The 13,779-nt window shown below is 39.5% G+C and overlaps 1 protein-coding gene and 1 long non-coding RNA gene across 8 annotated transcripts in view; both read left to right on the plus strand.

Moving 5' to 3' along the window:
• Positions 1-1,183: 1,183 nt before the first annotated feature.
• CDC14B (cell division cycle 14B) overlaps positions 1,184-13,779 on the plus strand; it is a 130,755-nt gene continuing 118,159 nt past the window's right edge. For all 7 annotated transcript variants that reach the window (XR_011254250.1, XR_011254251.1, XM_069575726.1 and 4 more), the window contains exon 1: positions 1,184-1,833. Coding sequence is in view for 5 of the 7 variants with exons in the window: in XM_069575726.1 (XP_069431827.1) it covers positions 1,674-1,833 (160 nt within the window). In the remaining 2 variants the exon portion in view is untranslated. The remainder of the gene's footprint in view (positions 1,834-13,779) is intronic.
• LOC138433321 (uncharacterized) lies at positions 9,200-13,191 on the plus strand. The gene is made up of 4 exons (XR_011254254.1): positions 9,200-9,231; positions 10,260-10,286; positions 10,634-10,705; positions 12,176-13,191. It is a non-coding gene; the product is annotated as an uncharacterized lncRNA (long non-coding RNA).

Raw genomic sequence — 13,779 nt, forward strand, 5'->3', positions numbered from 1 at the left:
GCTGTTCAAAAGCCACAGTCACACAGACACAGCTTTTCCCAAACCCCATTTCTCCTTAATTAGTAGTGCTTAGTAAGGCAAAGGCCTTACCAGTAGAAGTCAATGCCCCTCTGGGAGGTACTTCATGGAAATTTGAAGAGAGGCTTCCTGGGGAACTGACTCAAAGTCATCTTTTTTCTTCTAGAGGCTAGCAGCAATTGCAGTGTAAAACGTTAAAATACTGGTGAAAAATTAGGAATACGTTTCAAAATGTAGAATTTGGGGATATGAAATCTAAATACTGCCCTCCAGTCTTGTCAGTCTTTTCCATGCCATCATGGAAATTTAAAGGCCTTCCAAAATGACAATTTTGGTTAAGTTCTAGAAAGACCAGGCATTATTTTAACCCAGTAGAAAAAAAAAAAAAGGAATATAATTTTACAGTTTGCCTGATAAAAGGTAAAGGATTAAATTCGTCACTTGCTTCAATATTTCAATACTTATTTTACTTCAACATTCAACATAGTATTTTACCTAAGGACCTGTTGATACCTTAGGTTAAAAAAACAGTAACAAAACTTAGCACCTGGCATGCATAACTACTGAGTCAATTTGGATGCAGGATTCCGAGATGAAGGACTTCGAGGTGCAAACCATTATGGCAAATCGTTTCCACGGTATTTTTTTGGCCTCTTAATAGACCCTTTGCCTGGTCTATTTGAATTGTGGGCATAGGTCAGAATGAAATAAATAAAAAGAGCGTAGCTGATTTAATAGTTACTAAGTTCTGAAATCAACTCTACATTAAGTCTATAATAACAGCAGACAGTTTAATAAGTTCATACTCTTCCAAGCCAGTAGCCATGGCGAGAGCCCCTGTCACTCGGCAAAACTGCAGGGAAAACGAAGAAATACTTAAAATGATATATATGCCAAAGAACTGGAGTTAAGTTGTTCGGCTGTGTAAAGCTTTGGTGACTCTCCAAAGGAAGTTAGGAACTGGGGTCTAGGCACTCCGGTAACACAGAAACAGCAGAAAAGTAGGGGAGGTTGCCAAGGGTCACGAGCACACTTTTATCTTTGATTGGCGGAACCACTCAGACTTTTCTTTATGGCGTCACCAACTACCTGCCGGTAGAAAAGCCCCGTCTACGTGACGTCACGCCCCGCTGACCAATGAAAGGCCGCAGTCTGCGGGCCCCGAGGAGGTTTGTGGGCCCTTTTTTGTGAATGAAGCTCCACGGAACAGCCCTCCTGGGGTCCCCAGGAGCCGCGGCCCGCTGTGCTCTGGCGCCTCTGCTGCAGCGTCAGTGGCCGCGGTGGGCGCGCGCGGTTATCCCGAGCAGCTCCAGCCGCTGGCGGCAGCACCTTCGCCTCGGCCGCGCCAGCGGGCTGCGGGCACCTGGGGGCGGGCTGGGGGGCGCCGGCAGCGGCAGGAGGCGCTGTAGCGAGGGCTGCTGCGCGGGTCCCGCGGCGGCCGCAGGAGGGAGCGGGGCAGGCGCGGTGGGCCAGGCCCCTCCTCCGGCTCTCGCGCGGCCACATCCCGCCCGGCTCCGCCAGCGCCTGCCGTCGCCGCAGCGCCGCTCCGCGCCCGCCGCCCCGAGCGCCCGCGCGCGGGGTTGGCGGGGGCTTCGGCGGGCTAGTGGGCGCGCGAGGCCATGGTCGTGGTCCCCTGACGGGCCGCGGCCGCCTCCATGAAGCGGAAGAGCGAGAGGCGGCCGAACTGGGCCGCCGCGCCCCCCTGCTCGCGGCGGTGCTCGTCGTCCTCTCCGGGAGTGAAGAAGAGCCGCAGCTCCACGTCGCAGGAACTGCACCACCTGGACCAGCAGGACGATCTGTACCTGGATATCACCGGTGAGCCGGCAAGCGAGAGCATGGCGGGGCGCCTGGGACACGCGGCGCCCGGCTCGGGGTGGGGGGGTCCTAGCCCACCCACCTAGGGCAGCAGAGGCGTCTCCCAAGGCCCTACTGACACGCCTCCACGCCACCCCCTAAAAGCACTAGTCGGCCACACCCCCTTCAGGAGCCTGGCTCTGGGAGCGCCCCCCTACCCCGAGTTTCCATCTGCGTTTGTTGAGAGCTGTAACTTTATCTGTTTTGCATCCTCCTACCCCAGCAGGATGGCCCGAGGGTCACCTTTCTAAATTGCTGGCGTCTGTTCGGCGCCTCGGGATTTTCCTAAATTCGAGTTGATACCGCCTCCTGGGTTGCAAGCTCGGTTGGCCCTTAAGGAATGTGAACCTCCGAATCACTCCAAAGGATTCCCCGAGCGCGCTGAACGCGCCGGCACCCGAGCTGCAGCGTTTATTTGGCGTTTGCCAAACCTCCGCTGCTCTGTGGGAAATCCCGTCTGGGGCGGCGTTCCTTGGCCGGGCGCGGAAGCCAGATCCTCGCCCTGGTTCTCATTGCACTCGTCCTCTCCCCAGCGCGCGCACTAGCACACCCCAGACCTCGGGATAATTCCCCTGTCTTGCTTCTGGAAGGAATGTCACATTGATGGCACTTGAACCGTTCAGTGTGATGAATGCCCGGAGTTGTCACTTCTGAGAAATTGCAGGTAGAAAGGCAGCCTTTTGATAGCTGCTTTATTATTAGTAACTCTTCTACAAATTCTTGAAGACTTTATAAATACAGTTTGGGAGCCGTCGGGTTTGCCAGGATTGACCCTGAAGCTTGTGGAAGGCGTGTAATGTGATGACCTATGTGGAAACGCTTTGTAAACACCCCAGCTTAATCTACATTTGAGAGAATTTTCAGTCCGCTTTCTGTGGCGTGGAGTGTGTACACCTCGGTGTGTAGGGTTCTTATTGATGTAAACTGTTTCCCGCTCATAGCCTTTGATAAACCAGGTGAGCTGGAGTGGTCAGAACATTAATTTAGAAAATGTTCAAACACAGAAATTTATTAGAAATGTTTTTAGATTGATGGGCAGTTGGAAACTAAGGTCCATTTCACAGAAAGTAGAGTGTAGAGCGGAAGATTTCTACATTGAATAAGAGGCCCCTGGGGGCTGGAGGAGGAGGGAGGAGGAGGAAGGGGTTGCAGTAAGTCCGTGTCTTCACTGGCACCTGCCCAGCTCCACCTTAGCGCCTGGCGCTGAAGGAGGTGAAGCCCTCTTGCTTAGGCTGTGCCCAGGTCCCACTGGTGTACACTGCCGAGGAGATGGCCCGGGTGAAGGACACACACAGTCCTTGTGTCTTGTTATATATACCTATTCTAAGGACCTTTTTGAGTAGCATTTGGTTTTAGGACAAGTAACGCTTACTTGGTACAGAATTCTTAATTCCAAAGGTAAACAGGAGTATTATATATAGAGAAAAGCTGGTCTCAGCAACCGGATGTCGAAACCTGGAGGCAGCTTACACTGCTAGTCCTTTGTGAATCCTTCTAGAAATAGACTGGCATGTTTACATGTATACATTCTCTACCGTACCCAAGCCACCGCAGCATACAGTACATTGTTTTGCACGTTGTTTTCAGTGTTTCTTAGCAAAAAGATTGTTCTGTATTAGTACGTGTAGAACTGCCTCATTTGGTTTTAATTACTGCTTAGACCAAAACAGATATGAAGTATAATACCATAAAGTAGGATATGTGGATTTAAATGTATACATATATACCTTTAAATGTCTATGTTTTAAAGGAAGTTTCTGTCAGCCAAGTCATTGGAGTAAATTTTCCTTCTTTATGGAGAAAAAAATGCAGTGTGGCTTGCTCTCCTGAGGTAGTGATCAGTGAATTAATGTCAGAAGATATCACCAAGCAGAATATTGAGGCAAGAATTGGTGCACCATATATAATCACAGTACTCTTATTTAGATTACAAGCCCAGATAATCTCGACAAGATTAACCCAAGGGCTTAAGGAAATGAACTTCCCCTAGAATTCCTCCATGTATCCCTTAGTGACAGTCTTGTTTTCCTGGGAAAAATGATACTAAATCAGTTTGTTTGGATGTGATAAGTGCCGTAACTTAGGATGCAAAGTGGGGATTTGTTTTTATTGGGTTTGTAGGGAAGGCTTGAGACCTCATCCTCAGCAAATGGCAACCTGGTACCATCCTCAATTTGTTTTTCCCTCAGTTTTCTGAAAATAGTGTATGCACGTTTTTAAAGTCAAAACAGATGTATGAATATAATTAGTCTCCCTTTCTTGTAACATCTTCTTTCCCTTCAGTTTTGTACTCATACTTAAGTTTCTGCAAACTGTGCCATACCAGCAAGAATGGTTCTCTTTTTTTGTGTGTGCTCCCCTCTCCTTCCCACAAGAGTGGTCTTTTTAATGGTTGCGTATTTTTGCATTGTAGGGCTTCCCTGGTGGCTTAGTAGTAAAGAATCCGCCTGCTAATGCAGGAGGAGATTTTAGTTTGACCCTTGGGTTGGAAAGATCTCCTGGAGAAGGAAATGGCAATCCACTCCAGTATTCTTGCTTGGGAAATCCCATGGACAGAGGAGCCTGGTGGGCTACAGTTCACGGGATCACAGAAGAGATGGACATGACTCGGCGGCTAAACAACAAATTGTTGCATTGTATGGCTTAATTGTCATTTATTTAATGCTAATAAATAAATGGTTATTTGGAGGTTTTCCAGTCCTTGCTGCACACAGATAGCATCAGTGTGCTTATCTACCTACATGTGTGACTGTGTCATAAATGTGAAGTGGTCAGGCCAGATTTATTGAGTTTTATTCATTTGTGAGTGAACTTTTAGGGCAATTATGAATAATGCTGCTACGAACATTCACATGCAAGTTTCTGTGTGGACATTTGTTTTGAGTTCCTTCGGATACATACAGGAGTAGAATTTCTGGATCACATGGTAACTCCATGAACTGCCAGACTTTTTTTCCAAAGCAGCTGTACCACCAGCATTCTCACTAGCAATTATCAATTATTCCACATCTTCACCGATACTTGTTATAGGATTGTGAAGATTCTTTCCCAGTGGGGTTGGTTTGTAAACATTAATATACATTATTCTCCCCACTCTGCCTTTCAATATATTACCTTTTAATTTTTTAAAAAGTTTGGTCCCTTGACATTTCTGTTACAATCTATCTTATCTGTAAGTTGAATTCCCATAGATCCCAGGGTATTTCACGTGTGTACATTTAACATGGAATGTTTAATTCCTGTGTTTGCTCCTCTGTCCTTTGTTAGGTGGTCACTATTTGTCTGGCCCACCTCCGTGATAAACTGGGCACTACTCTTAGAAGGAGCAGATTGACCCAGGTTTTATTCCTAAGCAGACCCCATCAACCTCTCATTAGCCATTCACTCAGTTCTTGCCATATGCAGTGGCATGAGTGTTACCTGTTTTCCTGCTGCAGTATCAGTGAATCATGTGAAAGAAACTATATGCATTAATGCTAAAGAGAAACTGAGTAAAGATAAGATCCTAATGAGTTATCAGTTAGGAAGCAGGAGGAAGAAGGGAAGTGAGAAGGGCTTTTAGTTGAATTTGGAGCTAGGTATCTGGATGAGAGAAATACCCAGGGAAAAAGTGTTGGATACAGTCAGGCTCTATTTTTTTCTTTTTTTTTTTTTTGGCCACAAGGCTTGTGGGATCTTAGTTCCCCTACTTGAATTTCCTGGACCACCAGGAAATTCCCCACAGTCAGGTTTTTTATTTTCCTGTGAACCTCCTTGAGGCCAGAAATCTGAATCTTTTTGATTGGTATATATTCTTGTCCCTTAAATAGGACCCTCCATGAATGACATAGCACATTTCCTTTCCTCTTTATTAATATAGAAACAAAATTTAAAGACTATACATTACTGCATAATCTCTGTGTTTGATAATTTATAGGATTTAATAGTTGGTACACATCTTCAATTTATTTTACTTTAAAAATTTTTTCCAGACTAGTAGAGAAAATTGACGGTAATTACTGCCTTAAAAGATTTTCTTGGTGGTTTGTCTTAAATCGAAGAAAAACTCTTTTTCAGTGTCTGCCATTATATTCTACTGTTTAAAGAGTATATTGTAACAGTAAATAATTTTATTGGAGAAGCTCTAATTGAGGTCAGGGTTGTTATTTAAAAGCATTAATTCATGGTGTATTGGATACTCATCAAATAAAATTGAACAGATATAGCATTGATCTTCCCCCCTTCTTTTTGGGATTTTAAAAATCATGCTAGATATCATTAGACAGGGAAAATTTATTCATTAGTTCAAGAATTTATTGAATGCTTATTGTGTAAAATAATCATGCATATTCATTGTTTGCAGTGATAGAAGCATAGTTTTCTTAATAGAAAAGGAATGCTATTAACCTGGGGCACTGATTAAAGAGGAAATAATTTTTCTTCAAGAGTTTCATGTACTAGGTTACTGAGTTTTAGTAACTGAAACTCATCAAAGTCTGTAATGTTCATTTTTCTTTTTATTCATGACATGTGTATACTTACTCTGTGCATAGTGTGAATTTATTTCCTTGATTTGTGTACTTGCTTATTTCTTCAGCATCTTTATTTCTGATGGTATCATGTTAGTCATCTGCTTTGAGTCTAATTCTCAGGCAACAATAAAAAGGCGGACACTTTACACGTTTCAGTGTTGCTGCCACATAGAGTGTTTGGGCATAAAGATGAAGGGAAAGTAGAGTAACTGGCTTACAGAGATGGTATTAATGCTAGGAGCTGACAGTCAACACAGATTAACTGCTCTGTGCCTTAGAATGAGAATGGATTTCCCCAGATTTCATGAGGGTTGGAGAGAGCTAGAAGGAAACCATTTTGTGGATTTTTAGGATGGAAGGAAGGCACTGGTGCATACCAGTGACATTTCTTGGATATTTCTGACGTAGTCTCGGGGGAACTCTGAATTGACTGGACTGGTGTTTTCTGGAAGATTTTTAAGAGATTATCTAGAAATTTCACAGTTGTCCATTTTTCCCTCTGAGGAATTCGAGATGTAATTTTAGCAAAATTGATGCAACTTCTTTTTGGGAAAGTCTTGATTACCTGCTTTTTATTTCTGACAGATAAAGCTGCTTCACAGTTATATGTAAATGATTCATTGAACATCTAGTTATTCCTCTGCTACTTTTTAGATGATGCAACATAAATAGTATTTATAAAGTTGAATTTAGAGAGATGAATAATTATCTAGTAAACTTGGAAAAGTAAGCAAGCTAAGTACACAATTCAGGTCCTTCCAAGCTCATGCTATTAGGTTGGTATGAAAGTAATTGTGATTTTACATTGTTGAACTTTCCTGCTTGATATTGGAATATACTCTTAAAATGTGGTTATGTTATACGTATTTTAATGTATATTTCTTGCTTATTTTTGCTAATGACTTATTACTTGCTGTTTATTTTATACTATGGAAATCAAAAAGCAGATTTAAGTGATTTTCTTATTTGAGTTCAAAATGGATCATAAAGCAGTGGAAACAACTCACAACATGAACAGCGCATTTGGCCCAGGAACTGCTGATGAACGTACAGTGCAGGGGTGGTTCAAGACGTTTTGCTAAGGAGACAAAGCCTTGAAGATGAGAAGCGTGGTGGCCGGCCATTGGAAGTTGACAACGACCTATTGAGAAGATCATTGGAACTGATCCTCTTACAGCTACGAGAGAAGTTGCTGAAAAACTCAAGCCATTCTATGGTCTTTGGGCATTTGAAGCAAATTGGAAAGGTGATAAAGCTCGATAAGTGGGTGCCTCAGGAGCTGACTGGAAATTTAAAAAAATTGTCATTTTGAAGTGTTGTCTGCTCCTAGTCTATGCAACAACAGTAAACCATTTCTTGATTGGCTTGACGTGTGACAAAAAGTGGATTTCATAGACAACTGGCAACAACCAGCTTAGTAGCTGGACTGAGAAGAAGCTCCAAAGCACTTCCCAAAGCCAGACTTGCACTGAAAAAGGTCATGGACACTGTTTGGCGGTCTGCTGCCGGTCTGATCCACTGTAGCTGTCTGAAACCATTACATCTGAGAAGTGTGCTCAGCAAATTGTTGAGATGCGCTGGCCAAAAACTGCAACACCTGCCGCCGACGTTGGTCACCAGAAAGGGTTCAATTCTCCACGACAGCGCCTGACCGCACACTGTACAACCGGCGCTTCCAAAGTTGAACAAATTGGGCTATGAAGTTTTGCCTCATCTGCCCTTCTCAACCTCTTGCCTATCAACTACCACATCTTCAAGCATCCTGACAACTTTTTGCAGGGAAAATGCTTCCACAACCAGCAGGAGGCAGAAAATGCTTTCCAAGAGTTCGTCAAATCCTGAAGCACAAAATTTTTACGCTACAGGAATGAACCAACTTATTTCTCGTTGGCAAAACCGTATTGATTGTCACGGTTCCTATTTTGTTTAACAAAGATGTGTTTGAGCCTATTTATAGTGATTTGAAATTTTTGGTCTGAAACCACAGTTACTTTTTCACCAACCTAATACTTTGCAAGTTGGCCGTCATTAGAGCCCTAATCTTCCAGATATTTCATTCCTTCAACCTGTAATGAATACCTACTCTGGCAGGCTTCCCCCATCCCTACCTGCACCCCCACCCCCACCCACCCCTGCCTTAAGTGCTTAAAATAAGTTACTGCTGGAGATAGTCCCTGCTCTCATGGAGGTGATGTTTTCTGCTTTATTTGAAAAAATAAAACTTGGAGGGTTTGAAGGAGAACTAGCCTGTAGGGGAACCATAGTATGGTTGAAATCTCTGGGGAAGAAAAACTGATGGTAGAGTTTTTAAAGAGCTAATTCTAGTAGTTAGGCTCCAGGACACCAGGGAAAGCTGGTGTCTCTCCACTCAAGGACTGAACACAGCTAGATTGTTAATAACCTTTTGGAGCCTGAATTCTCTCCTCTGTTTAAAAAGTCTGCAGAGTTGTTGGGAGAATGAAATGAAAGGGACGCATGTTAAGTGCCTGGCCTGGTGCCTCCATGACAACCAGGGCTCCTAAAATGGTCTCTGATATATTAAGTGTGCCAGCAGTGGGCAAGGCAGGGGGTACAGCGGGCATGCTGAGACAGTCAGTCATGGTTGGGAGGGTTTCAGGCTCAGAATCAAACATTTCCCTCACATGTGTGCTTGCACAAAAGGTTCGGTGACTCAGAACAGTGAAAATGCAGTGTGTTCCTCGCCCTGCTTCTGAATGTGATCTTCAGGGCAGAAACACTCCAGATGAGGCTGGCTCAGTATTTGTCAGAGCCGCGGAGGAGGCTTGGCGCCGAGTTGATAATCTCTGCCTTGGGAAAAACGTTAACGGTTTCTCTTCAAAGATTTCTTGTAAGAGGAAGAATAAAACAAAACTCTTCTGAGGCTATTGTTATGTATTTTTATTATACTAAAGAGTTCATATATTGCTTACTATTAAATCGTAACTAAGCTTATGGGGGTGGAGCTGGGGGTGGGGGAGTTCTTCATAAAAAAATACAAAGATCTCATGGGAGAGCCTCAGGTAGAAGGTTATTTAAAGTTAATTATTTACTGATGAAGTACAAATTTTTCAGAGTGGCTAACTTAAATCTTGACTGTGCTCTAGTACCTTCATTTTAAAGAGTATTTCACAGATCCAAAAGCGTTGATACTGGTGGTGTTCTTGGCAGACAGGGTGTTTGTTTTGGGTAAAACAAATTACCTTTCAAGAGGCCTCTCTAATGTTTAATGTGTGGCACAGAAACCTAATTTATTTGGAAGGGGTGGGAGTCAGAAAATAATATAAATAAGATAAGAAATGATAGCTTTAAATCTACTTTTTTTTTTTGCTACACTGGGAAAAAACAATTTTAGTAGCCAGTATTTTGTTTTTCTTCCCATGCTAGCTATAGAATATTTTTGATCTTAGTAAGTCCTTTAAGGCCTTCACATTAAAATTACTTTTATAATTGTCTTTAAATAGAAAGGAAAACTTGGGTAGATTGGTTTATCTCTATGTCAAAGCTGGTCTTCACTTAGGTCAGACACATTTATGAGTGAGGTAAGTAGGTGCAGGGGTTGCTGAGGGTGAAAAGTGGAGAGATTGTATTGAAGACAAAAAGAGTGGTGTAGCAGGAGATAACCAATTTTCAAATACTGTTTCTTTACATTTTTTTATTTTTAGCCTCCAAGGTTGTTTAGTCTAATTTATTTAATTTCTCAAAGTGCTGACTAACATTAGCGAGGGATTAACTTAGAAAACAATTTCCAAAGTGAAGTTGATTTTGACTTCTGATTATACAAGGTTATTTAACTGGAATGTGTACATCTCATCTGGATTCTCGAGTTTTTTTGAAAGTTTTAAGCCCTTCTCTCTCTCTCTCTCTTTTTTTCTATAGCTTTTCATGGATACTGCTCCAACAAAGGTATTCAGATCATTGACTATACTTTGCAGTTCTTTGATGATTTTAAAACTGTAGATTTAACCTGTTAGTTGTGACTCTTGGTTCCATCCCTTCCTGTTTGTTTGTTTTAATTTTAGTCTTAGGTAGCAGTTTTAGTTTTTTTTTTTAACTGTAAAGTATCTTTCATATGTTTACAACTTAAGTTGAAATCTGTCTTTATATGAAAAGTTCTGTTGGTTTCTGTTACAGATAATGCTGGAAGTAGTTGCTGTGATATTTTGTTGGGTTAATTATGAGTGCTGTATTTTAGATGGTAGATGTTTTTGGTAATACTAAATTTTTATTTAAAATGAATCTTACTTTTGTAGGCATTTGCTGAAAGGATACTTAGAATGAGTTATTGTAACAGCTGTTCTTGATCCCTACCCTGCCCCCCACAGGTTAGTTATTTCTTGGCATTTCTTTGCTTAGTGGCCAGGCATATATCTTACAGTGTTTGATAAGAGGGAAATCTCATGAAATGCCAACTTGAACTTTGGGAACAGGGGACTTCTTTTATATCCTATTTTTAAAAAATATTCTGATTCTTTTTGATTTTCAACTACAGTTATTTACCAAAAGAACAAATCTGAATGGCCCATATATTATTTTCAGTTAAACATTTTCTGACTTTATTCTCTTCATCTTTTATTCAGCTCCTTTCTTAGTATCATTCATATTCTAGAGGAGCAGTTCTGTTAGAGTTCTTTATTCACCAGTCAGTTCAAAAATTTGGTCCGATTGTCTTTCAGTCTGAAAAGCTGAACAAGTTAGGCAGGGTAAATTTGTTCTAATTGCATGATATAGCATATTTATTTCATTTCTCAGATAGTTTACTTTTATACCAGTAAAATTTGGTTGACAATGTACTTTGCACAAAAGAAAAACATCTTGTTCCTGATGCTGATGATATTTGTTGTTCCTTCAAGTTCTAATTTGAAAGTAAAATTACTTTCTTGGCACTGCTATGCAATTTATGATATTGATCTTTTTATATCCAATCCATAATGCTATAATATCATTACAGATTATGAATTCTGCAAAGTCCTTTATTTTAGGACCGTCTCAGCTGAATCATTCTCTGCATTTTGCTCATTTATCCTCATTTGTATTCGTATAAGTTGTGCTATGGAATTTATTTAACAAATATTTATTGAGCAACTGCTTTGAACAAGGCACTGGGCCAAGTATTACTGATGAAGGGAGGAGGGGATATGAAGATTTAGTAACAACATGCTTGTTATCACTGAAAGATTGAGAAAGGAATGTACTCTTAAGTCATTATCTCAATGAAGACAGGCAATGAAGGAATAAGTCATCATTAAGTAATTTTGCTCTTTAGATTTAAACAGCGTTAGTTTTATAGAAACTTGTGATGGAAATGTCACTTGATAATTCCTACACAAAGTGAATTTTTTTTTCAATATGTGGTGAAAATGATCTGTCTCATGGTGTCTTTCTCGTGCATGTTTTTAACCTTTAAAAGAAACGAGAAAAAGCTTCATTTTGGTATATAACTAGTCATTATATATATATATATATATAATATGAATATATGCATGTGGTTAACAATATACTGAAAACTATACTAAAACAGCTAAAGTGAAAGGTCTAGATTCCAATTAATTCTGTATCTGTAATTTGAATGTCAAAGTATCACATAGGACATAATTTAAAATGAGATACTTTGTTTTATTTTTAAGAATATCTTATTTATTGGTAAAGGAGGTAATTACAGAGCACCTTTTAAGTTGAATATTGCTTCTTAAATTAGAGGCACTAAAGATGAAGATGGTTAAATATTTTAAGAACTAGATTTGGTGTGTGTGACTTAAACTGAAAAGCATTCTGATTTTCACGTTCTTTTATAGGTGCTGAGGAAGAATTGCTTTGACTCGAATGTGTAACAGAATTAACATTATGATTTTACATTTTGAGAGCTGTTCTCAACTGCTCTTAGAATTTTATATTGTACTATTGTCATTAGCTTTTTGGAAGCATCAAGTGAAACAAACATCTTAACTTGCATTTATTTCCTTTTTTGACAATAAACTCAAAAAAGCTTAGAATTTAGCTAGCAAACACAACTGAGGTTGGGATTTTAACCCCACTATTATATTCTAATTTGAAACTACTGTTTTTTTTCCTCTGTTGTATTTTTCTTATCTTTCTTTTTTATTTTTTAAATTGTGAAAATAAGATAACACATTTACAGACAACTTGGAAAATACAGAACAAAGTTACATATAGTTCTACTGTACATTATAATTGTTTGTTTTAGTAGATAAATTAAGATTTTTAATTGGAGTTTCAATATCAAACTCTGAGAAATGAATAGAATGAATGTACAAAGAAGTAGAATATAGTAGACCTGAAAAGCATTATGAACTAATTCAACATAATTAAGATTTATACAATTTTCACACAATAGTAGGATGCAAATTCAAGTTCCCATAGACTGTAAGCTTAGAGACACTGGAACATATCCAAAGACATAAAATCAGGTGCAGAAATTTCATCCTCTAAAGGTATTGAAATTATACAGAGAGTGTTTTCTTATTACTGTGGAATTATCTTAGAGATCAGTATTGAAAGATATTTGAAAATGACCCACATATTTTCAAGTGCAGGGTGACATTTACCAGAAGAGATCTATGGCTTAGCCATTGAAAGTCTCAATAAAGTTAGAAGACTGCAGAAACACAGAAAGTGATTGCAGAGAAGAGAGCATTTGAATGAGAAATTAGTATCAAAATGAAAAGTTAATATCAAAGATATTTTTAAAACTCCTATGTATTTGGAAATTAAATGTCTGCTTTTAAAATGAGGGATATATCTAAGAAGCCATAATAAGGAAAAATTGGAAAATTGGAAAGTAGAATAAAAATTAAAAGAGAATTTACCAGAATTTGTTGCATGCAGCTGAAGCTGATCAATGTAATTAAATACAATGTGGAGTCTTGAGTAATGTATGAAAACAAATAATGTACACTGGCATAAAATTTTGTGAGATTTGAGCAAAATCTGTACTTTAGTTAATAATGCTGTATTACATATTAATTTTGTTTTTTTTTTTTTTTACAGCATAATGTTTCTTTATATTCTCAGAACTGGATTAGAAGTTTCAAGGGTCATTCAGTTTTTTTTTTAAATCACTAAGACAGAAAACTTTCTACACTTTTAGCAGCAATACTAGATGCCAAAATACATGGAAATATATAAAAATTTTGAGTGATTATAAATTTTAAATGTAGCATTCTATTTACACTGAGTCAAATAAGTGGAATCAAAATGTAATAAACTTTTTAGCTAGCAAAAATTCATACATTTAAAAAAATATATACATATTTTATATATTTACATACATAAAGAACATTAAAAAAAGAAACCAACAAATTGGAAAACATAAATTAAATGAAATGGGAGCACTGAATATGAAGTAGAAAAAAATGAAACTAACTAGATAAAAGATCAT

This window comes from Ovis canadensis, chromosome 2, assembly GCF_042477335.2.
Source record: "Ovis canadensis isolate MfBH-ARS-UI-01 breed Bighorn chromosome 2, ARS-UI_OviCan_v2, whole genome shotgun sequence".
NCBI classification, from domain to species: Eukaryota; Metazoa; Chordata; class Mammalia; order Artiodactyla; family Bovidae; genus Ovis; species Ovis canadensis.